The sequence below is a fragment of the Salvelinus alpinus genome, chromosome 4 (genome assembly GCF_045679555.1).
Source record: "Salvelinus alpinus chromosome 4, SLU_Salpinus.1, whole genome shotgun sequence".
Classification (NCBI taxonomy): domain Eukaryota; kingdom Metazoa; phylum Chordata; class Actinopteri; order Salmoniformes; family Salmonidae; genus Salvelinus; species Salvelinus alpinus.
In genome coordinates this window covers 63406894-63431076 of record NC_092089.1, presented here as the reverse complement: position 1 = coordinate 63431076, position 24183 = coordinate 63406894, and the positions used below count along the sequence as shown (strand labels likewise).

Here is a 24183-nt window from a genome sequence, read left to right as displayed (position 1 = left end):
TTATTTTTCATCATATTTTTATTCCGGTTAATTTAAATGGACTTACTGAAATCAGTTGCCGTCCCTCATTTGTTCGCTGATGTCTCCTGGGTAGCTCACAGTAAGGGTCTGGGCGAGTCTCATCTTTTGGTCAAATGGGAATTTACCCTCAGGCTTCATGAAATGAGCCACCGGTTTTCCTCGCAGACCCCCACTGGAAATTCTTACACAGAGACACTAAGTCAATCTTTAAATTAATCATTGTTTATTATCAGCGATTAGAGCTCCTAATCGACATGTGTACTTGGTGCGTTAACTGGGCAGTCCCATTTAGTTCCCGTATATACTGACAAGTTATATTTGCATGATTTAGCTTATTCATAATTAATGTTTGCTTCATTCATGTGACGACCAATACTGGGTCATACATGTGACAGACCAAAACCTCACAAGGCTTTCTTCTCTCTAAGCTGAGACCTTGAAACTGAGATATCCCTTTCTGTAAACAAGGTTCAAGGGTGTACTGCCAAATTGCAGATACTGATAGTGAGGATTTGTTCAATCAGTCACTTGCATGAACACAAATTGGATATTAAAAAAGAACAAACATAAAAAATGTCCATCACAGTGGGTTGGTTTTAAAATGGAGTGCTGTTGGTCATGTTTGGTTTGTCCAAGGACCCCCAAGGTTGGATGAATCTTTTCATTGATCATAGTTAGTGATTCTACTAAACTATTGTGGTGGCTGATCAAGGTTAGAGAACGAACAGTGACTGATCATGCCGTTCTGATCATACAGCTTGATCATGTTTATATTGATGATGGTTGTTGAATGCTGATGGTTCTGTGCTGCTCTGCAGTTGACCTGTGGTCTGTTGGCTGCATCATGGCTGAGATGATTGCACACAAAATCCTCTTCCCTGGAAAAGACTGTATCCTTTATGCGTGTTCGTTCCACTTATGACACATCACTCTATGAGAATTTGTATGTAGCAGTGTTACATAGTGAATGGTATTCCATTTATGTTTTTGTTATCGATGTATAGTAGTCAAACCTACTTCCTGTGTAGGAAGTTAAGGCACATTTTTCCAGTGCATTAGAAGTTTCCAATTGACCTTTTATCAAAGGAAAATACCTCTTAAGTTGTCATCAGGGCTGAAATACAGGAAAGGGGAGGGGTTTAAGAACATTTGTTAAAGGCACACAGTCTAAAGCAAATACTATCCACGCCCTGATCACATCCTATTGTACCAGCTACACACACACACTCGTATTTTTTGGCTTATTCGCAGTGGTGGAAAAAGTACACAATTGTCATACTTGAGTAAAAGTAAAGATGCCTTAATAGAAAATTACTTAAGTAAAAGTATTTGGTTTTAAATATACTTAAGTATCAAAAGTAAATGTTATTGCTAAAATATACTTAAGTATAAATCATTTTACATTCCTTATATTAAGCAAACCAAACATTCATTTACGGATAGCCAGGGTCACACTCCAACACTCAGACATAATTTACAAACGAAGCATTTGTGTTTAGTGAGTATGTCAGATAAGATGCAGTAGGGATGGCCAGGGATGTTCTCTTGATGTGTAAATTGCACCATTTTCCTGTGTTCATAATGTAATCAGTACTTTTGGGTGCCAGGGAAAATGTGTGGAGTAAAAAGTACATTACTAAAGAAAATAATGTAGTGAAGTAAAAGTTGTCAAAAATATAAATAGTTAAGTTTTTTTTCTTGTAACGACTTAACTAAAAATACTTTAAAGTACTACTTAAGTACTTTACGCCACTGCCTATGTTGATGTAAATACATTTGACCAGTCATGCTTATCGGTCTATGGGTTAATTTGCATAATTGAATTGGCACGTTTGTATATTCGTTATAGATACATGGGCTTTGAGCGGAAAATCTGTCGGACAGCACTTTTATAAGCCCAATTATTGCTAAAAATTCTAAAAGCAGTCACGTGTTAAAAATAGTTTTGTGGCCACGATTTAAAAATAGCTATTTTTTGTCCTCAACTGGTAATTGAAGCGCGCTTCCCATTCACTATTTAAATGCATCGGCAACGGAAGTCAGGGTTCATCAGCGCGTCACACACCACTTTGCAATGAGCTGGAATCAGTATCCATTTTGATCATGTATAGCTACTTAAATGTTTAAAACCTTAACATTTTACTACATTATGAGGCATGTTTTACCTTGCTTCAAATTAGCCTGGGCATATGCCATTGAAACCAGAAGTCTATTTATCTCATGTTCTATTGGTTTTAAATTTCCTTTCATTGTCCGGTAGCCAAATGCCTTGTGCACATTACGACGCTAATTATGTTAAGAAATAATACTTTACATTTTAAGCTAAACGTTATGATCTGTTTCATCTATTCATTGCTTTTCAACATTATTTTTTATGTAGCCTAGGCCTACTGGTTGTATGAATTTGGGATCCATCTTCCCACAACTGTCCCAGAGATAGAATAGTAAACTTTTCTACTATGGGGAATAGTAGATTGACATGGCTCATAGGTGACACATCCATAAGGCTAGGGGAATCGACGCTTTCCCTAAGTAACTTAAATTATATAGCCTAATTAGCCTACTCCTGTCTAAACCGAAATAAAACATAGTTTGGATAACAAAAGGCTATTGCTGTAAAGGGAAGACAATGAACATCTGTCTTTTAGTAACCAAATTCTCAACCTAATTGAACAGTAGGCCTATAGCTTATCTTATTAGCACCAGCGGAGAGTGCGCACTGCGCATGTTCACTCTTTATCGTTGTTCAGTCAGTGCCACTTCAGTTTGTTTTTGGACAATAATTTCCTCCAGTTTAGATGGACGTCATATTCTATTTGCGTCTCCCCTTCTCATAGGCCTTATTATATGGACAGCGTTGTTTTCATTTATCAGTTTCAGTGTCAGCAGAGTAGGCTACCCTGTAATTTGTTGCATTAAAAAAGATTCTGCTTATGTCTCCAGTTATATAAAGTGTAGTGGAATTGCATGAAATGTGTTTTTCCCGTGCAAAGAAAGAATAAACGTATCTGATATAGCCTGCAACCCAGGACTCGCCGATATACAGCAGTGCAGTGACCGAGTTATATTATTAGCCTAAATTATGATTGGACAATCTACTCATCACATTATGCATAGTAGGCTATCTTACATAAGTCTGTAAATGCGACGATGCATTCAATGCTTTATTATAAAGGTGCATTTTTCTGGTAAAAATGTGCTGACACTCAAACGCCGCCTATGCACAGGCTGGTGATTTTGCTGTTCGTTACTCGTCTTGTTGGCTGAGGAAAAGTAAACGTGGACCGTTATTCTAACATTATCAAAGTGTCCAGTAAGGACGCACGTTATTGCATCCCCGACTTGCAAATCGAGAAACCGAAAACGGCTGTGTAAACTGATAAGCGGCGCTCCTAAGCATGTGAGAGGAGCCTGAAAGGCTGTGTTTGAAGTTAGTTAGTCTGTCCTTCCCATCCTAATGAGTGCTCTCTGAATGGAAACAGCCTGGAGTACATCCCTAACTCTGCATTTGAAACATTTCATAACTCTAACGCATTATTCTGCCATTAACATATAATAATTTAACCACTGCCATATGTCTTTCTATGATTTTGATGATTTGTGTTATAAAGACAACCAACCATATGTTTGAACATTGTGTTTTTCGTTTTCTTCCTGTTCCCAGTGGACATCTGGTCAGTGGGGTGTATCATGGGAGAAATGGTGAAGGGCAACGTTATCTTCCAGGGCACCGACCGTATCCTTCATCCACCTCTCTCCCACTTTTTTTTTTTTCTCCAATATCTCACTCCTCATCCCTTTCCTCATCCCTTTCCTCATCCCTCTATCTCCACTCCTCTCTGACACTTGATTCTGCCATTGTCTCCATAAGTATTTATACTTTGGCTTGCTTTTTGGTTAGATCCACATGGACGATTGAGACCACCTCATTGTGTTTTTCCTCCAACCAGTATACGTCACCTCCATTGAAAAAGAACTGGGATGACTCCGATTTAGCATTTATACTGGCTGCCTGTTTCACCTTTTCTAATGGGAATGGGCCCTTTCTCCCCTCCCCCTCTCTCTCGCTATCTCTCTCTCGGTCAGACTGTATTTTCTTCACACATTTTTAGTTTATGTAATACACACACCCATGTTCTCCTTAACTGTGGTGCCTGTCCAGACATAGACCAGTGGAACAAGGTGATTGAGGTGCTGGGTACTCCCTCCATGGAGTTTATGAACCGGCTGATGGAGACTGTGAGGAACTATGTGATGAACAAGCCTCAATACCCAGGGGTCAACTTCGCTGAACTATTTCCTGACTGGGCCTTCCCCTCTGATTCCGAACACGACAGACTCAAGAGTAAGATATCTCCCCTCTGACCTCGTTGTTTTGACTTTTTTTTTTGTTCTTGGTCCAGGACGGCTCTAGTATCGCAGGCTTTTGCTCTAGCCCATCACTGAGACACCAGATTCAGCTGACCAAGGCCGTAGTGATGAATGGATGAGCTGAAGCCGGTGTGTTTGTGCTGGCCTGGAATAAAATCTCGCTCACATTGTAGAGCAGGAGTGAAGAACACTATCCAGCAATATGTGTGTTGCTGTATCAAATCGATCTAGTTGAAAGCTGGATCAGTATTCTTATCTAACACCTTGTGTGGGCTTAAGCGGTCCCATAGAGACCACGGGGTCTATCTTAATGAAATGATGTCAAGATAGTCTTGGTTGCTGTAGAAACAGTGCAGTGAATGTGCCATTCTCTCATTTCCATGACAGCGGGTCAAGCTCGGGACCTGCTGTCCAAAATGCTGGTGATCGATCCCGAGAGCCGCATCTCAGTGGAAGAGGCCCTGAATCACCCGTATATCCATGTGTGGTACGATCCAGGAGAGGCAGATGCGGTGAGTGGACTGTTCCACATTTTTGAGAGGAGATGTATAACAGTTGAAGTCGGAAATTTACATACACTTAGGTTGGAGTCATTAACTTGTTTTTCAACCACTCCAGAAATGTCTTGTTAACAAACAATAGTTTTGGCAAGTCGGTTAGGACATCTACCAAGTCATTTTTCCAACAATTGTTTACAGACAGATTATTTCACTTATAACTCACTGTATCACAATTCCAGTGGGTCAGAAGTTTACATACACTAAGTTGACGGTGCCTTTAAACAGCTTGGAAAATTCCCCAAAACAATGTAATGGCTTTAGAAGTTCTGATTGACATAATTAATTGACATAATTTGAGTCAATTGGTGTACCTGTGGATGTATTTCAAGGCCTACCTTCAAACTCAGTGCCTCTTTGCGTGACATCATGGGAAAATCAAAAGAAATCAGCAAAGACCTCAGAGAAAAAGATGTAGACCTCCACAAGTCTGGTTCATCCTTGGGAGCAATTTCCAAATGCCTGAAGGTACCAAGTTCATCTGTACAAACAATAGTACGCAAGTACAAACACCATGGGATCACACAGCCGTCATACCGCTCAGGAAGGAGACGTGTTCTGTCTCCTAGAGATGAACGTACTGTGGTGCGAAAAGTGCAAATCAATCCCAGAACAACAGCAAAGGACCTTGTGAAGATGCTGGAGGAAACGGGTACAACAGTATCTATATCCACAGTAAAACAAGTCCCATATCGACATAACCTGAAAGGCCGCTCAGCAAGGAAGAAGCTACTGCTTCAAAACCGCCTTAAAGCCAGGCTACGGTTTGCAACTGCACATGAGGACAAAGATCGTACTTTTTGGAGGAATGTCCTCTGGTCTGATGAAACAAAATAGAACTGTTTGGCCATAATGACCATCGTTGTGTTTGGAGGAAAAAGGGAGAGGCTTGCAAGCCAAAGAGCACCATCCCAACTGTGAAGCACGGGGGTGGCAGCATCATGTTGTGATGGTGCTTTGCTGCAGGAGGGACTGGTCCACTTCACAAAATAGATGGCATCATGAGGCAGGAAAATTGTGGATATATTGAAGCAACATCTCAAGACATCAGTCAGGATGTTAAAGCTTGGTCGTAAATGGGTCTTCAAAATGGACAATGACCCCAAGCATACTTCCAAAGTTGTGGCAAACTGGCTTAAGCACAACAAAGTCAAGGTATTGGAGTGGCCATCACAATCCCTGACCTCAATCATATAGAACATTTGTGTGCAGAACTGAAAAAGTGTGTGTGAGCAAGGAGGCCTACAAACCTGACTCAGTTACACCAGCTCTGTCAGGAGGAATAGGCCAAAAGGAATGTGGAAGGCTACCTGTAACGTTTGACCCAAGTTAAACAATTTAAAGGCAATGCTACCAAATACTTATTGAGTCTGTAAACGTCTGACCCACTGGGAATGTGATGAAATAATTAATTTGCTGTACTATTATTCTGACATTTCATATTCTTAAAATAAAGTGGTGATCCTAACTGACCTAAGACGGGGAATTTTTACTAGGATTAAATGCGAACTGAGTTTAAATGTATTTGGCTAATGTGTATGTATATATGGGGAACAAATTTGTTTGGTCTGATATGTGCGTCACTGTGTTGTCTATGTCGTATCTAATAGCCTCCCCCACAGATCTGTGACAAGCAGCTAGAGGAGAGAGAACACAGCATCGAACAGTGGAAAGGTAGGGGGTGGCTCCCTCTAGGGACAGCACTCTCTCACCTGTTCTGATACAGTACATTACCACACACACACAGTGTAGATGACTGTACAGGGATGAAATTAATTACTCTTTCTCCTCAGAGCTCATTTATGAAGAATTGATAGACTGGGAGGAGAGGAACAAGAATGGAGTGATGAAAGAAGAGTCCGGTAACTCTTTACACAATACACAGATACAAGATCACATCTTAATGTACTATATAACAAGTCCTCTAGGTCTGTTGTGTCTGTGACACAGTGGTGAATGTTAGTGGACCGGGCCCCAGGGTTGGGGTTAATTGCACAAATTCGATTTGTAATTCAAATTCCAGTTCAGTCTTTGAATTCAGAGAGAATTTAACTCCTCTCAATTCTAATGTTAAGTAAATTCCAAGAATGACATTCCCAATTCAAAATTATCCCCAATAATTCCAATTAGAATTCAAATCTCTCAGGCTTTCAGGCTGATCATGTCACTGTTCAGACAGCCTAGCTATAATGGAAATACAATTTTTTAAGTTTTTAAACCAATCCTGCTGTCCATTTTTTTTAATACTAATTACGTTGATTCCATCAACTGGGAAATGTACAAATATTGAATTCCAAGATCAAAAAATTCGAAATTCTAACAGTCTAATTCCAATTAAATTCCGTAACGTGAAGGTTGTTGAAATTCAAATTTGAATTCAACGTAACTTCTCCACTTCAATAATTGAATTGAAATTTCAAATTAAAATGGGTTTGACCCCAACCCTTGGTGGACCCTGCCAGGTATTAGGGATGGGCATGGTGATTCGCATATTCTAATATCCAAATGAATGTTAGTATTCAAAACATCAAAAAAATTGGGCCTATTTTAACAATGAAAAATTGTTACACACAAGGATATACAATGACATTTGAAAATCTTAATTAAATATAACCACAAACTTCTTTATGTACATGCATTGAGCTACTGCTGTTTCAGATGGTTTTGAAAGTAAATTGTCTACCGTTGCGACCGGTAAATGTAGCCTACAGTTCTGAGGATGCATCAAATTATTTTGTTTGAATTTAAAGCAAATTCTCTCAAATGGGCTATGGGTTGCATTTACATGAAAAAGCATTTTACTATCATAGTGCATTTAGCCCACTGGTTGGCTCTGACAATGGTATGCTATTTTCCTCACTTCAAATAGCAGTTAGCCTATAGTCGCTCGCGCACCAACAGAAGACCGGACACAGACCAATGCGAAACACCTTTTGAAACAGAATCCGTTCTATTATGGTGAACATCAGACTTCTCTTTCACTGTTGCTGTTAGCCTAGGCTACTGTTAGCCAAAAACACTGGAGAATAGCACCCTGAAAACAACTGCTGTTGTGGCATTATGCGTCATTCTGATTGGTCTTGAGTCTAACTTATTTTTTATTTAAAGAAAATTGGCTCATGGTATTATTTGAATAGTGATATTTAAAAAATGTCCATCCCTACCTGGTGTGTGTATATAGTAGACCAGTGGTCACTAACCGGTGGATCGCGATCGACTCGTTGCTCTTCAAGGCATTCCTCATCGATCACCAAACATTTCTGTAGAAATGCCAAAGACAAAAGGTTGCGTTCTTTTATTTTATGTTGTGCTTTTGGCGGTAGGTGTACTTGATTCAGAAGCCCTGCACACTGGGTAGGCAAAGTTTACCCATTTGGAACCATTTCATTTGTCTAAAAAGACAAACTCCGCCTTCCCAGTGGACCGGCTAAAGCGAGTACGCCTACTGCGCTGGCCAATCGGATAGCTTAAATCACCGTGCCAACAGCTTCCCCAGCCACAAAGTTTGATACTAGCCTAAGTGACATTTCATGACTTTTAAAACCATGACCAGAGAGAGACTGTCAATTTGGTTTTTTTTGTCAGTTAATGTCTAAGTTTTTATTCAACAGTATTACAAAACATAAAATGCGCTTCTCCCTATGTCCACTCGCGCTGCAGCTGCAATGAATTATTAGCCAAGTCTATCGATAGCCATGCTTTTTAAAATTATTATTATTAGCAGCTCGTCGTGTCTATTTTTATATCGAGGAATATTTCACTTTCTCTGCTCATAGGAACAACATTAATTTGTGCATGAGGCAGATCAAATAAAATGTTTGTCACATGAGGTGCGACTCGAGTTTCGCCATCAGGTGGAAGACTGTGTCCCCTCTCTCTGGTCTGTCTCACCAGAGGAAAGGAAGGAGAGAGCAGGGACCGTGAGAGGCGGACCCTCTGCTGCTCTCTCCCTCCCTCCGCTGAGACTAATGATGTGTTCAAAACAACTGGGAACTCGGAGATCTCCTACTTCTGACTTCAGTGCATTCAAGACAATTGGGAAGTCGGGGAAAATAATTTGATCCGTCTGGGGAAAAATAGTTTTGAACGGTCATCCAACTCCGAATTTCAATTCAGAAACTCGGGCGTCTTTTCTAGAGCTCCGGCCTGAAGATCACTGACGTCGTGATTTGACCTCGTACCCCCCCAGTAAACTAAAAAAGCAAATTATTTCAATCAATGCTCAGCTGTGCCTCGCAAGTGCTACACCAACTGATCCATTTTATTATCAAAGCTTGAGTTTTGAAATATAATATGGTCTGAAGAACAATATTGCTAAGCATTTAGCCAATATGTTGTGATGTATTAGGCCTACTGTTCCTACAGAACTGTTTTTATTAGGTAGTTTTAAAAAAAATGGAATTTTATTTTTTATTTTTTTTAATAGCTGAACAGGAGATCTCGGCTTGATTTGACTGCAAAAGTAATCTTGACTCGGAAAAGGTGACCACTGCATTAGACATATACAGTATAAACCCTATTATATTTTCTCTCTCTTGCTGTCTGTCCGTCTTTGTGATAGATGCAGTGAGGGGGTTGGCCTCCCAGTCGTCCTCGGCCAATGACATCTCGTCCATGTCAACAGAGCAAACCCTGGCCTCAGACACTGACAGCAGCAGCATTGACACACTCACTGGACACCTGGACGAGAGCCAATGAGATCACACCAGGAAGTGTATATGTTTCTCTCTATTCTAGCTTACTTTGTCTCGCTTACCTCCTTTATATTTCTTTCCATCTCCTTTTTTTTCTCTAACTTCCATGCATAGGTCTATTTTTCTAAAGAAAAATTGTGCGATCTTGGACACGTATAGTTTAGCTGTAACCCCAGAGCAGTGTTTCACTTCTATCCAAAGCCTTATTTTTCTGACTGTGTGTAAGAGGTGCAAGTTACAATATCTATATTGGGTTAATAGCCTTTTTATTAATATTTAAAGTATTCTGTAATATATTCTTCCATTTTGAATATCTGTCGTGAGAAATCTTGGCAAGGGCCTTGATATTTACTTTGCCTACCTTAACAAACATTTTTTTTTTTTTTTTCAATTAAGGCTATAAAGATTTTAACCTAAAGACAGGAGTATCATTAGATTTGAACAGCTGCTTTCTGCATGCTACAGCGACAAAGCTCTAATCACATTATCAAATGTTCATCTGATGATCAACCACTAATCACATTTTTAGATTGTTTTAGTTAAGTAGCAGTGTTGAGAACAAGTGAGAGTGGTGCCTGCTTTGAGGATAGTGTTTTAATTGTCTTGAGTGATGTGGTTTGGAGCTGTTACTCCTCCTGACTTCCAGGGGTGGCTGTGGTTGCAATGTAGAGGTTTTATTTCCTTTATAAATGTACTGTATGTAATAGTATCAAGCTAAAGCTCTGATAATACACGTAGATATGTAGCTAGGCATATTTGTTTGTTAGACATTCAATGTACCCATAGAAACAGCTTCTTATAGTACAATCAACCCATATGCCATAAGGTACAATGTGTATATTGAAATATCATTATCCTGTACAAAAAAAAGGTCCATGAGTTTGAATTCTTTGCTAAATGTTGCACACCACTGATGACGTTTGACCCATACAAAACAAGACCCTTGTGAAACGTTTTTATTGATAATCAAATGCACGGGGCATCTTATTCTAAACCATTCCATCAGTACTGGAAATCCTTTGGGAGAAATCATGACATAAAACATTTATTGTAATTGAGGATCTAGAGATGTAGCAACTTAACAATTGTTGTTCAACTTGCATGGTGGCGCATACACTGTACTTGTCTCGTGTGTGTGTGTGCTATATCGCTACCATGCTGTCCTCTCATCGTTCCTCTAATGGATTTTGCTTCTTGAAGACGAGGCCAACCACATTGGTAGGTTAATGCCTATGGACGGCAGGACAGTCACACAGTGGTGGAGCACGGCTGTTGGTTTGGAATGTGGACATGTCACATAACTGTACAATGCCTAGTGTGATTCTGGAGCAGAACTCTGAGCATAGATGGAACCTTAGAACTAAACAGATTTTGACAAAAAGTAACTCTGTTGAATGATGGATATGCACAAGCAGACATAATGTAGTCAGAGGAGGACTGTACCCCATGTTTGTTTTCCTTTCAAACCATGACGGCCTTATTCATTCATCATGCCTTAAACGACCGGCGGAGTGTCTGGCTCACTCTTTACATCCTATTTGTTAAGGACTGAGGTGTGTGTGTACCATGTTTAAAACATTCACTGTGTACAAACTGTACATCTCATGTTTTATCTTGTTAATTTCCTTTTATTTTGTCATTTTTATAATGTACTGTCTGCAATGACATGCTGTTTCACAATACCACTTTGCCTTCATGTTGTCCTTCCCCATCAATTAAAAGTGGACAACTCAAAGAATGTGATGTTAATTGCTGTAAATGCAGAGGGTACTGTACATCGATACCAGTTCAGAACCTTCTAGATGTGTGTGAGCGCCTCTTGCGCTTCCCCACCGAACTGGCAAATCGGCAGTTCCAGATCCCGACCCAGCACTAGAAAGTGCTAATAGAGGTGTGGTATAATCATCAAAGATGAGGTAAACATGACGCAAGATAAAGGTGTATGAGCCCGTGGTCTGAATCCATGGACAAGATACTGTAGCTTATGAATATGCACATTTCTGATAATTAACCTTTCCATAATCCATTAGAATTCCTGAAGGCTTCAGCGCTTCATACTCAAATGGTTCCTCTCCAGCTGGCCTTAAAGATTGTGTAAATAGTCTTAGTTTAAAGACAGTGTCTTATCACTTCCAATCTCATCATACATACTTCACTTCCTCGGCACATACAGTACACACCCCTCGGCCAAAGGTCAGTCTCAGAAACTCCTGACAATTTTCTCCGTCTTCTTGGCCTCGTTGTTGAGCTCTCCGAAGGTGTCAAAGAACTGCTCCATCTCCCTCTGCAGGGCTGCGTTTCGGATTTCTGCTGCAGCACGGCCCCTCTCTGACTCCAAGATCTTAGCCTGGACCACAGAGTACCACCGCCTCTGCTGAGCCAGGCTGGCCCGGAGGTCAAACACCTCTACCTGGAGAGCCTCGTTCCTCTCTTCCAGACTGGGAAAGGGGGGGGGGGGCAAAGGTGGTGGGGGAGAGAGAGAGAGGTTAGGAAAATGGGTGGTGGGGGGCACAGTAACTGCTGAGCCGGGTTAGCCCTCAGGTCAAACACCTCTCCCTGTAGGACCTCTGTTCCAGACTGTTGGTGAGAATCTCAATTGCATTTTCCTTGGTTCATTGCGTCCTTTCGCCTCTTAAAATGGCGAGGCAAAGGCGCGGGGAATCAGGGAGAATCACAATTGCGTTTCCTTAAGTGCTCGAAGGAGAGAGTGGGTAAGGGGTACAGAGTGAGAAGGAGGAGAGCGAAAAGGGTAAGGAAGAGCGAGAGGTCCTGAGCCAACACTTCGATCGAGTACCCTTTTTCGGGGCATCCATCGTGGGATTAGGTTAGGGTTAAGGATGGTGAATTAGCCTGTGACAGTCCGACATCATTGTCCCTGTGTGCTGTATGCTCCTAATTTTAGCTGTATGGCCAGTTAGTCTCAATCTGACCAGGCATCCCCTGTCTGTATCAGTAGTAGTGAGGTATGTGTCAGTGTCTAGGTTAGCACAGACCCTTTTATATAGCTCTCTTTTTTTTCATCCACCGCGACACAAACAGACTCTATTTCTATGTTTTTAGGCATAATATTACTCCACCCGAAGAAAACAATTTCATGAAGTGTGTAATTGTCGGTTTTTGAATTCCGGTGTTCTTTAATATGCCAGTCATGGCATTCATTCCTTGTGTGCGTACTAAATGACATGTCATATAAATATCGAAGAGAAGGCAGGAAAAGTGCTGGTGGAATATTCCATGACTGATATCTGTCAGTAAACAGGATGAGGGGGGGGGGGGGAAACAGCAGAGTGGACACACACGTCTGGATAGAAAACCTTTGCAACTCCTTTATCACTGAAAGTACACAGAGAAACCATGTCACTCCAAAAGCAAGCCAAAATGTGCTTGTCAACATGTTTATTATTATTATTAGTGTGTGCACATTAGATGATGATGTTCTTACCTGTGTATGCGTTCCTCATACTCCTCTCTCTGCCTGGCTATCTGCTGCTGGAGGCTGGTGAGGAGGCTGCGGAGGGCGCTGGCTGAGGGGTCTGCCAAGGGCAGGGGAGGGGGAACCCGGGCCCCAGGGACAGGTACAGGGATAGGACCAGAAGGCTGGAGAGGCTCTACTGGATGGGCGGCAGAAGCCTGTAGAGGTGGGACATGGGGCTGGAGATGGGAGAAGTTATCTGGTCGATGGGGTTGTGGTTGGATCAATGGCTGGAGTTGGAACATGGGCTCGTCCTGGTTAAAGTCCAGTTCTGGGTCAAGGTCTTGGTACTGGTCTGGTACATTGCTGGCACTGCTCCCTGCAAGGAGGATTTCACAGGAAGACCAGGAGCTACTCTCCCCGCTGACCCCTCCATCCTCCATCAACCCCGAGACCGGCACCGGGACCCTCAGGAAGCGCTGGGGCGTGGGGAAAGTCACAGTGGTTTCCATGGCAGCGTCCTCGGTAGGGGTCACGGCGTGAAGGTTGTCGTAGACGGAAAGAGCGCTCTCGTGTGTGTCGCTGTGGCTCGGGCTGGGGCTCTGCTGATGCCGAACGCTCTCCACCTCCTGCACTCCCTTATTCCCTCCTCCTCTCTCTCGTCCTCTCTCTCCTCTGTTTGTCCCCATGTCCCAGCCCTGCCTTCCCAGGCTTCCCCAGCTGCAGTGACTGTGAGCTGGCAGCACGCCAGCCCCTCTCTCCCCTCCTCTTCCATCTCTCCCCATTCCCAGTGTGGGAACCACAGCTGCAGCTGGGGCCAGGCCAGGGAGGGAGGAGGGGTGAAGGATTCCGGTTACAGCAGGGTTGCAAAGTCCCCCACTTTCCCTTTTTCTCTCCATCTCCCTAAACCCTCTATCCCTCCCTCTCCCGGCGTGGGGTAGACAGTTGTCGTACAGGGGGTCGGTGGAGCAGGAGCTGGCTGTGGTGGGGGTTTCGGTGGGCAGGCAGGGTAGCTCCATGTCACTACCTCACCCTAGGGGGGTCCGGCACGGTGAGGGGGGGGTGCTGAGGGTTCGAGGGTGCAGTAGTGACACCTTGCTCTGCTGTCAGTTTAGTCAAGGAGAGGTCTGAAGTCTGGTTGTAAGTCTGTCTGGAGGTGTAAGGGAGGGTCCCTGCTGGTTGTCCCCTGGAAGGAGTGCCGTGTCCTTGGGAGGGAAGTGTGTGTAGGACCCCCTGCCTGGTTCTCCTCGGTGTCCTTGACGCGGCTGGTGGACGGCAGGTAGCAGGAGTACTGTGGCCGTCTGAGGAAAGGACTGCAGCACTCACTCAGCAGCTGTGTGGAATTGTGTGTGTGCGTGCGTGCGTGTGTGTGTGTGTGCGTCCGTGCATGTTTGTGTCTTTAAGCAGCCCTGACTTCAGCTGTTGCACCATAACAGCTCCTGAGGGAGTGACCAGAGTGTAACTCAGCCTGGCTCATTCCTGAAGACACACACATTCAGAACTAGCTACAACCACAAAAATAGATACTGTATGCGGGCACACACACTGCAATAAACCCCCCGACACCGGAGAGGAATGAAAGTGGTTGCCAGTCAATGCTTCCTGATTGGAGCATACAGGGTTAGACACTCCCTTTTACAGGGGTACAATGGCACAAATGCTGGCACACTTCTGGCCTGACTTACACGTCACCGTGTCAATTGACACTCAGTTCCCCTTTCCCCTTTTCATGTGGCAACAGGTCACAAATCTTGCTGCTGTGATTGCACACTGGTATTTCACCCAATAGATATGGTAGTTTCTCTATCTCAGTCAATCTGTTTCTACTTCCCGTTTGTTTATCTCTCTATCCCCTCCCCCTTTCTCTCTCCCACACTCTCTTGGTTTATGGCACCTGTTCATGCTAATGCTGTGGGATGCAGTGAACCAAGTGTCAGGCGCATTTAACAGTGTGAAGAGAGTGATGGTGGTCAGTCACCCCACAGTTTAGCCCAGGCCATTCAGCGGATCTATGGAGAGTACTCACACGCACGCACTCTCACACAGAGCGGACTCAGAACCAGTGGGCAGCTACCAACCTACCGTACAGGAAACTAATCATAGGGGCACAACTCCTAGACTATAGCTTTTACCCTGAGTACGCAGTGGGAGAGAGGGAATATAGACTGAGAGGTTGGCTTACTGTATGGTGAAAATGTGATAAGAAGAGGTTATTTTACAGTTTTTAACCAGAGAGAGAGATGAGGAGGTTGGAGACAGAGGCAGAGAGATACAGCTTCCCTATTATGAGTCACTTAAACATTGGCAAAGTGAAACATTTAATTAGAACTGAAAGCTTTTAGTACAGTTTGTGTTAATGCACCTTACTCACTGCAGGCTAGAGAGCTGAGTTCTGGAGGTAAGCCATGGCCACCTACACACACACACACACACACACAAGTATGTATGCACACACACACACACACACACACACACAACAACACACAGATGTTGCTATGGAACATTTGACCACCAGATGGGGCTATTAGCTATTTTATATGGAAAGTGTGTTTTCAATTGGTGGTGTACCTTGTCATCAGCAAAAATGTAACAGGCAGAAATTGCTTCCATCATCTTCCAAACCTAATCTGAATCACAGTATCCTTTTTCTAGCACTGTACATGAAATGTAGGTGCTCGGTTTGTTTCTCTTTTTAAAATCCATGAATGGTTGATAGGACCCTACTTGTCCAATGAAGGACAAAGAGCTATCAGGACACATTCTCTCTTTAACCACCAGCTTCTCCCTTCCCTCCGATTTAGGGTTAAAACACGGTTTCCAGCATCAGATCACAGCTATCGATCCAGTATTGATCAGTGATCCAGTGTTAGATCCTCCTCTGCTTCCGCTGCAGGGCAGGAACAACCCCATCTTTATCAGGGACACTGATCCTAGATCACAGGAAACAGCCACATAATGGATCGATATTTTCCCTTAACTCACCTCAGCTCAACCCAGGTCAGGTCAGCTGCAATGATCAGATCATTTGCAGCGCAGTGCAGTAGTGAGAGGAATCATGGGTTGACTGGAATGCTTTATAGAATTAGGACTTTGGAATAGATCTGCAAGATTCTATCGATGTGGCCATGGGATAGAGGGGATCTACTTTGGAGTCTCCTCAGTAATTTAGTCAGCTTGTGTTGTTCCTTGGTAGAACTGTAGACTTATCTGTCCTATGTAAATCACCCTTTGGCCTTCAAGCCTGCACATCGAAGCATAGTCTTCAGTCACTTCAATTGCTGTAGAAAAACAGAGAGGATACATTCTGGTCTTGGTGGCTCCGCTGAGTCCAGCAAAGCACATAGCCCTGTCCAAGGTTCTGAACTGGCCTGTCTCTTAGAGACCAGTGACTTCGGAAGGAGACGTGCAGCTAGAATGACAGAAATGTTAATCTTAACCCTTATCACTGCTTCTGACATTACAGTTTGACCTTCCAGTGTCTTTTAAACAACATTTAAAGCTGACCTCTCTTCTTTAACCTCTTATTCAGAGGGCAGTGACCTCTTTATGAAGATGGAAAGTTCAGCCCTGCAGAGGTTAACCTCTCTCCGAGGCCCTCAAGCACCTCCTCACCCGTCCTCCTGCTCCTTACATCTACGCAGTTGTTTGTAGCCATGACGACCAAGGGGCCTCTATGGCAACTCGGATCCTCGTGTTTTAAATAATAAAGCGTCAGGGTGGTGGTGAAGGGAGAGCTCAGTGGTTAGTGCAGACTGTTGCTTGATGGAGTGTAATTGAGGAGGGCTCTTGTTAGCATGGGAGCAGGCCCTGTTAATGCAAGAGGACTTGGAGGGAGAGAGGCGACATAGTCTGTAAGAGCTGTCTGGGCATCATTCTACTGAATAGCATATAGAGAAGAACCATACTGTAGCTAGGAAAACCATATGAGGTGATGCATTGCAGCTGGTGCTCCTTCCAGAAGATAGAGCGAGAGAACGGCAGAAAGAGAGAGAGAGTGAGTGAGAAGAGAAGGCGATCAACGCAGTGAGAGAGACTTGTGTGTGATAATTGATATGTATGTCTATGCACAGGTACATTTCTGTGAGATTACACCCCCCAACCCCCCCCCCCCCCCCCCCCCCACCTCTTCTGCTGTTTCCTCTTTAGCCCGTGTACCCTGATGTGATGTTCTGTACTGAAGCAGCAGATTCTATTCAGATTCCCCCCAGTTCTGTTTACTCATGTTTTATTAAGCCCTTCTGTCCTTTTGAAGATTCCTCTGAATACTTCTCATCCTGGAAATGAAAGCTCAACGGGGTTTTCAGGCTGCATCCTTTGACGTCAGAGAAATGTGGCTTTCTATTCTTTCTATTCACAAGGCTTTAAGAGTTCTAGGTAGAGAGGCCCATCACCAATGTCAGTCAGCCACAAAGCGTCAACCGATAATACCATCTACAGTATATGAAGTGTTACTTGTCACTGTTATCCACATGCCTCTGTGCCAAACCCTATCTGCTGGGTTTCTGTTGACTGTCATTCAAACCTTATCTGGAGTGTTTATTGTCAAAAACAAAAATATCATCCTTCATTCTCCACACAGGATTATCCCTCAGAACAAGACATCCCGTCAAAACGTTGGCATGAATTCACACACATGCGCGCACACACACACACACACACACACACACACACACACACACACACACACACACACACACACACACACACACGGGATGTGGTATATACATTGTAGAAGATATGAGTTATGCATCCCCATGTGTGGGTAGCTGCTAATTATCACGCCGTAATTAGATTAGCAGCTAGATTCAACGCTGCTTATAGATACATCCGTAGGTGTCTCTCCAGTATGATATCAATAAACCAGGTATTTCTGTGTCGCTTTGCATTCAGATTAGATCAGTATTTCATTATTGTCTCTTGAGATTATAGCGTTCCTTTGTCCTAATGTAAAAAGGTATTTTTTTTAAATATATTTTAGTTACGTTTTTATTTTTTTAAAGTTATAAAACATGCATCTGACAGTATAGTGACAGATCTGGCTGTGTTACCATGGGAACATCTTCTTTTAGAAAGAATATGATTGGCGACTGGGGAATAGAGAAATTCCGACATGGTGCTTTAAACGAATGTAATCTGTATTCCTGGCAGGTTTGACATCTTACTCAAATTAGCACATCACTGAACATGACTGAATGAGATGTTCATCTTATATAAGAAAGACGGAGGTTTAAATGGAATTCCTATAGCTGGAATTCCCAGTGCCGGATCATTATTATTATTATTATTATATAAAAAATGCATTTCATGCAATTCTACATAATTTACATGATAGAAGGCATTAGCGGAATCTCTTTTAATACCACACAAATTACAGAATTGAGTGGCTACTCTGACACTGACATACTGAGATCAATCTTCTCTTGAATTCAAACAAACAATAGCCCAGGCCAATGAAGTGACACACAGATTGTATTATATTAGGAGGCAATATATATACTGTTGAAGTCGGAAGTTTACATACACCTCAGCCAAATACATTTAAACTCAGTTTTTTCACAATTCCTGACATTTAATCCTAGTAAAAATTCCCTGTCTTAGGTCAGTTAGGATCACCACTTTATTTTAAGAATGTGAAATGTCAGAATAATGGTAGAGAGAATGATTTATTTCAGCTTTTATTTCTTTCATCACATTCCCAGGGGGTCAGAAGTTTACATGCTACCAAATACTAATTGAGCGTATTGCCTTTAAATTGTTTAACTTGGGTCAAACGTTTCAGGTAGCCTTCCACAAGCTTCCCACAATAAGTTGAGGGAATTTTGGCCCATTCCTCCTGACAGTAACTGAGTCAGGTTTGTAGGCCTCCTTGCTCGCACACACTTTCAGTTCTGCCCACAATTTTTCTATAGGATTGAGGTCAGGGCTTTGTGATGGCCACTCCAATACCTTGACTTTGTTGTCCTTAAACCCTTTTGCTACAACTTTGGAAGTACGCTTGTACCTGCAGCTTTAGCTCCTTCCACAGGTTAGAGAGAGAAATGCAGAAAGAGAGAGTGAGTGAGAAGAGAAGGCGATCAACGCAGTGAGAGAGGTTTGGACACACCTACTCATTCCATGGTTTTTCTTTATTTTTTACAATTTTCTACATTGTACAATAATAGTGAAGACATTAAAACTATGAAATAATACATACGGAATCATGTAGTAACCAAAAAAGTGTTAAACAAATCAAAATATATAGTAGTCACCCTTTGCCTTGATGACAGCTTTGCACACTCTTGGCCTTCTCTCAACCAGCTTCACCTAGAATGCTTTTCCAACAGTCTTGAAGGAGTTCCCACATATGCTGAGCACTTGTTGGCTGCTTTTCCTTCACTTTGCGGTCCAACTCATCCCAAACCATCTCAATTGGGTTGAGGTTGGGTGATTGTGGAGGCCAGGTCATCTGATGCAGAACTCCATCACTCTCCTTCTTGGTCAAATAGCCCTTACACAGCCTGGAGGTGTGTTGGGTCATTGTCCTGTTGACAAACAAATGATAGTCCCACTAAGCGCAAACCAGATTGGATGGTGTATCGCTGCAGAATGCTGTGGTAGCCATGCTGGTTAAGTGTCCCTTGAATTCTAAATTTGGACTCATCAGACCGAAGGACAGATTTCCAATGTCCATTGCTCGTGTTTCTTGGCCCAAACAAGACTCTCCTTCTCATTTGTGTCCTTTAGTAGTGGTTTCTTTGCAGCAATTTGACCATGAAGGCCATTTCTCTCTTTCCTTTTTGAGATGTTCTTGCCATAATATGGACTTAGTCTTTTACCAAATAGGGCTATCTTCTGTATACTACTCTACCTTGTCACAACACAACTGATTGGCGCAAACGCATTAAGAAAGAAATTCCACAAATTAACTTTTAACAAGGCACACTGTTAATTGAAATGCATTCCAGGTGACTGCCTCATGAAGCTGGTTGAGAGAATGCCAAGAGTGTGCAAAGCTGTATTCAAGGCAAAGGGTGGCTACTTTGAAGAATCTCAAGTATAAAATATATTTTGATTTGTTTAACACTTTTTGGGTTACTAAATTATTCCATTTGTGTTATTTCATTGTTTTGATGTCTTCACTATTATTCTACAATGTAGAATAAAGAAAACCCATTGAAAACGCCAAACTTTTGTCTGGTACTGTATATTATAGGCAACAGCAGGCTACTAAATAATATTTCCAGTGGCACACTGACTCACCAAACGATGAAGATGAAGCCATAGGCTACTACTCACCGTGTTGGCTGATGCATGCGTCTTGGCAATAGACTATCTCAAGATGAGCCCCTTTGAAAAACAGTGCTGCTGTTCGCAAAGAAATGGGAGATGTCAGGGTAAGATGTTTCATAACCCTTCTATGGATAATATGTCTACGGCCACAGTTCAACAAGCTGTATATTTGGCGTGCATGTTGGCCAAATTGCGCCTTACCAACTGTCAGTGGTGTAAAGTACTTAAGTAAAAATACTTTAAAGTACTACTTAAGTCGTACTTTTGGGGTATCTGTACTTTACTTTACTATTTATATTTTTGACTACTTTTACTTTTACTTCACTACATTCCCCTAAGAAAATATTGTACTTTTTACTCCATACATTTTGCTTGACACCCAAAAGTACTCGTTACATTTTGAATGCTTATCAGGACAGGAAAATAGTCCAATTCACAAACTTATCAACTGAACATCCCTGGTCATCCCTACTGCCTCTGATCTGGCAAACTCACTAAACACACATGCTTCGCTTGTAAATGATGTCTGAATGTTGGAGTGTGTCTGTGGCTTTCCCTAAATTCAAAAAAACTAGAAAATGGTGCCATCTGGTTTGCTTAATATAAGGAATTTGAAATGATTTATTATTTTTTACTTTTGATACTTAAGTATGTTTTAAACCAAATACTTTTAGACTTTTACTCAAGTAGAATTTTACAGGGTGACTTTTCTGTTATGGTACCTTTTACTTTTACTCAAGTATGACAGTTGGGTACTTTTTCCACCACTGCCAACAGCAGGCAACTGGTGACTACCAAAATAAAGGAAACACTTAAGTAAATGGGGGAAACAAATAAAATGTTATGGTGTAGGGTGCATTTTCCTGGCATGGTTTAGGTCCACTTGTAGAATCTATGCCAAGGTGCATTGAAGCTGTTCTGGCAGCTTGTTGTGGCCAAACACCCTTTTCAAAACATTTTACTGCAGTTGGCTAAACCAAGGTCAAACACAATTTTTATTGGTAGTCTTAAACAAATCTACTTTGAAAAAAAGGTTTACACCTCACACACATGGTTATGGGAGTACAAAAAAGAAGCCACATGTACCATGTCAGATATAGAGTTGAAATATATTCAATTTTGAGTTTGCACCCCAATTTTACACTTTATATACATCACAGAAGACGGAAATATAACAAAACCATTTGACAGAGAAACACCAGATTTTATGCTTTTTAAAATAATAATGTTTACTAATCATGAAATTATGAAAAAGATGCATAACGTTCCACTCATGAGGCCACTAGAGGGCGCTTTGGTCATTTGACTGCCAGTGCAGGAAAGGTTTCCTTTATTTTGGCAGTTACCTGTATACTTGTGATAAAATGTAATCCACAGTTATTTTTTTGAAATTATTGATCTGTGGCTAGATTATGCTTTCTGGTGTATTTTGAACATTGAGAGCTGGCTCCTATGGTTGTATAAAAAAAACTGTGAGTCAATTGTGTGAGTCCGGGCCTAGCACCTGACTCACACAATTGACCAGTCACATTTATTTATTATGCAGTTAAGTTTTATTAATCAATTACCCAAACAAGACAGGGCCCCCCAGTTACCCAAATGTGCCCCCTACTTCCTCTGTTATTGGAGTGTCCAGCAGTCGGGAGAATAACTTCCCAAAGAGACCAGGGAATGTTCAGGATGAAGAACTCTAGGAGACACACGGGGGAGACCAATTATAACACATACCATGGACAGAGAAGGGTTGAAAGAAGGAGCATGAGAAACAACAAGGTAGAGAGAGAGAGAGAGAGAGACCCTGGCCGTGCCCCACTTTCCGAGGGTGCCTCGGGGAGAGTTGTGATCTGCAAAAAACAAATTTCCAATTCATGCATGCGTACAATACACACCTGTACATGTGTGAAATAGGACACATACAATTGAAGTCAGAAGTTTACATACACTTTGGTTGGAGTCATTAAAACTCATTTTTCAACCACTCCACAAATTTCTTGTTAACAAACTATAGTTTTGGCAAGTCGGTTAGGACATCTTCTTTGAGCATGACACAAGTCATTTTTCCAAAAATTGTTTACAGACAGATTATTTCACTTATAATTCACTGTATAACACTTCCAGTGGGTCAGAAGTTTACATACACTAAGTTGACTGTGCCTTTACAGCTTGGAAAATTACAAAAAATGATGTCATGGCTTTAGAAGCTTCTTTTAGGCTAATTGACATCATTTGAATCTATAGGATGTGTACCTGTGGATGTATTTTTCAAGGCCTACCTTCAAACTCAGTGCCTCTTTGCTTGACATCATGGGAAAATCAAAAGAAATCAGCCAAGACCTCAGAAAAAAATGTAGACCTCCACAAGTCTGGTTCATCCTTGGGAGCAATTTCTAAACGCCTGAAAGTACCACGTTCATCTGTCAAAACAATAGCACACAAGTATAAATACCATGGGACCACGTAGCCATCATACCGCTCAGGAAGGAGACGCGTTCTGTCTCCTAGAGATGAATGTACGTTGGTGCGAAAAGTGCAAATCAATCCCAGAACAACAGCAAAGGAACTTGTGAAGATGCTGAAGGAAACAGGTACAAAAGTATCTAAACTCAGCAAAAAAAGAAACATCCCTTTTTCAGGACCCTGTCTTTCAAAGGAAATTCTTAAAAATCCAAATAACTGTCCTCCCAATGGCACGTGTTCAAAGTGGATGGACCTTGATAATGTCTCTCACCTGAGCCGCCACTGTCCTTTACAGTCTTGTCCATTTTCCTACAAGTACACACCAGCAAGTTTGGATGGGATATTTCTCCATGCTCACTCCACGTGGACCCATGTCTCACTCCTGAGAGAAAAGGCAGTTGATAGCTTCGACTGGATGCTGTGTACATGCTGGCTCGGACTACGGTCTCACGGTAGAAGTGGTGAAGGACCATCCTGAACGTCATTGCTTTAGCTGGTTGGAGGGGGGGGGGGGGGGGGGGGGTTCACACTGTTCTTGGTCAAATTATCCCTTCCATGCATCTAGACACCATCTGTGGTCACTTTCGCCATAGAGGAGAGACCAGAACAACAGTTTAGTTTATGGCATTTCTGATTCAGGATATCCAGACACAATAAATTATTTATGACAAACTATTACTGCTACCAATATTCTTAATACAGATTTCTGGTGGCATTGTCATGCTGGAGGGTCATGTCAGGATGACATGTAACGCACAGCGTTGAGATTGCAGGCAATGACAACAAGCTCAGTCCGATGATGCTGTGACACACTGCCCCAGACCATGACGGACCCTCCACCTCCAAATTGATCCCGCTCCAGAGTACAGGCCTCGGTGTAACGCTCATTCCTTTGACAATAAACGCGAATCCGACCATCAACCCTGGTGAGAAAAAAAACACAACTCGTCAGTGAAGAGCACTTTTTGCCAGTCCTGTCTGGTCCAGCGACAGTGGGTTTGTGCCCATAGACACCCTCTGCTGCCAGTGATGTCTGGTGAGGACCTGCCTTACAACAGGCCTACAAGCCCCCAGTCCAGCCTCTCTCAGCCTACTACGGACAGTCTGAGCACTGATGGAGGGATTGTGCGTTCCTGGTGTAACTAGCTCTGTTCTAGTCTGCTCTGCTTTGTTCTTCTCTGTTCTAGTCTGCTCTGTTATAGTCTGTTCTGTTCTAGTCTGCTCTGTTCTAGTCTGCTCTAGTCTGTTCAGTTCTAGTCTGCTCTGTTCTAGTCTGCTCTGTTCTATTCTGCTCTGTTCTAGTCTGCTCTGTTCTGCTCTGTTCTAGTCTACTCTGTTCTGTTTTAATCTGCTCTGTTCTAGTCTGCTCTGCTCTGCTCTGTTGTAGTCTGCTCTGTTCTGT

At 42.4% G+C, this 24183-nt stretch overlaps 2 protein-coding genes across 4 annotated transcripts in view; one reads left to right on the top strand and one right to left on the bottom strand.

Annotated features, from left to right (window-relative positions):
• Positions 1-11378, top strand: part of LOC139574107 (mitogen-activated protein kinase 9-like) — a 30058-nt gene extending 18680 nt beyond the window's left edge. The window contains exons 7-12 of one of the 3 annotated variants that reach the window (XM_071398291.1): positions 3686-3757; positions 4184-4366; positions 4780-4904; positions 6572-6623; positions 6743-6811; positions 9511-11378. In XM_071398291.1, the coding sequence (XP_071254392.1) occupies positions 3686-3757; positions 4184-4366; positions 4780-4904; positions 6572-6623; positions 6743-6811; positions 9511-9647 (638 nt within the window). In that variant the 3' untranslated portion in view covers positions 9648-11378. Of the gene's footprint in view, positions 1-839; positions 912-3685; positions 3758-4183; positions 4367-4779; positions 4905-6559; positions 6624-6742; positions 6812-9510 lie in introns of all 3 variants that reach the window. The other 2 variants (XM_071398288.1, XM_071398289.1) reach the window with 2 other exon arrangements.
• Positions 10585-14166, bottom strand: LOC139574108 (rho GTPase-activating protein 24-like). Its single transcript, XM_071398292.1, has 2 exons — positions 13086-14166; positions 10585-12081 (listed from the first exon to the last, which is right to left on the bottom strand). Exons 1-2 carry the CDS (start codon positions 14072-14074, stop codon positions 11844-11846), a joined length of 1227 nt encoding a protein of 408 aa, XP_071254393.1. The 5' UTR covers positions 14075-14166; the 3' UTR covers positions 10585-11843.
• Positions 14167-24183: the final 10017 nt, after the last annotated feature.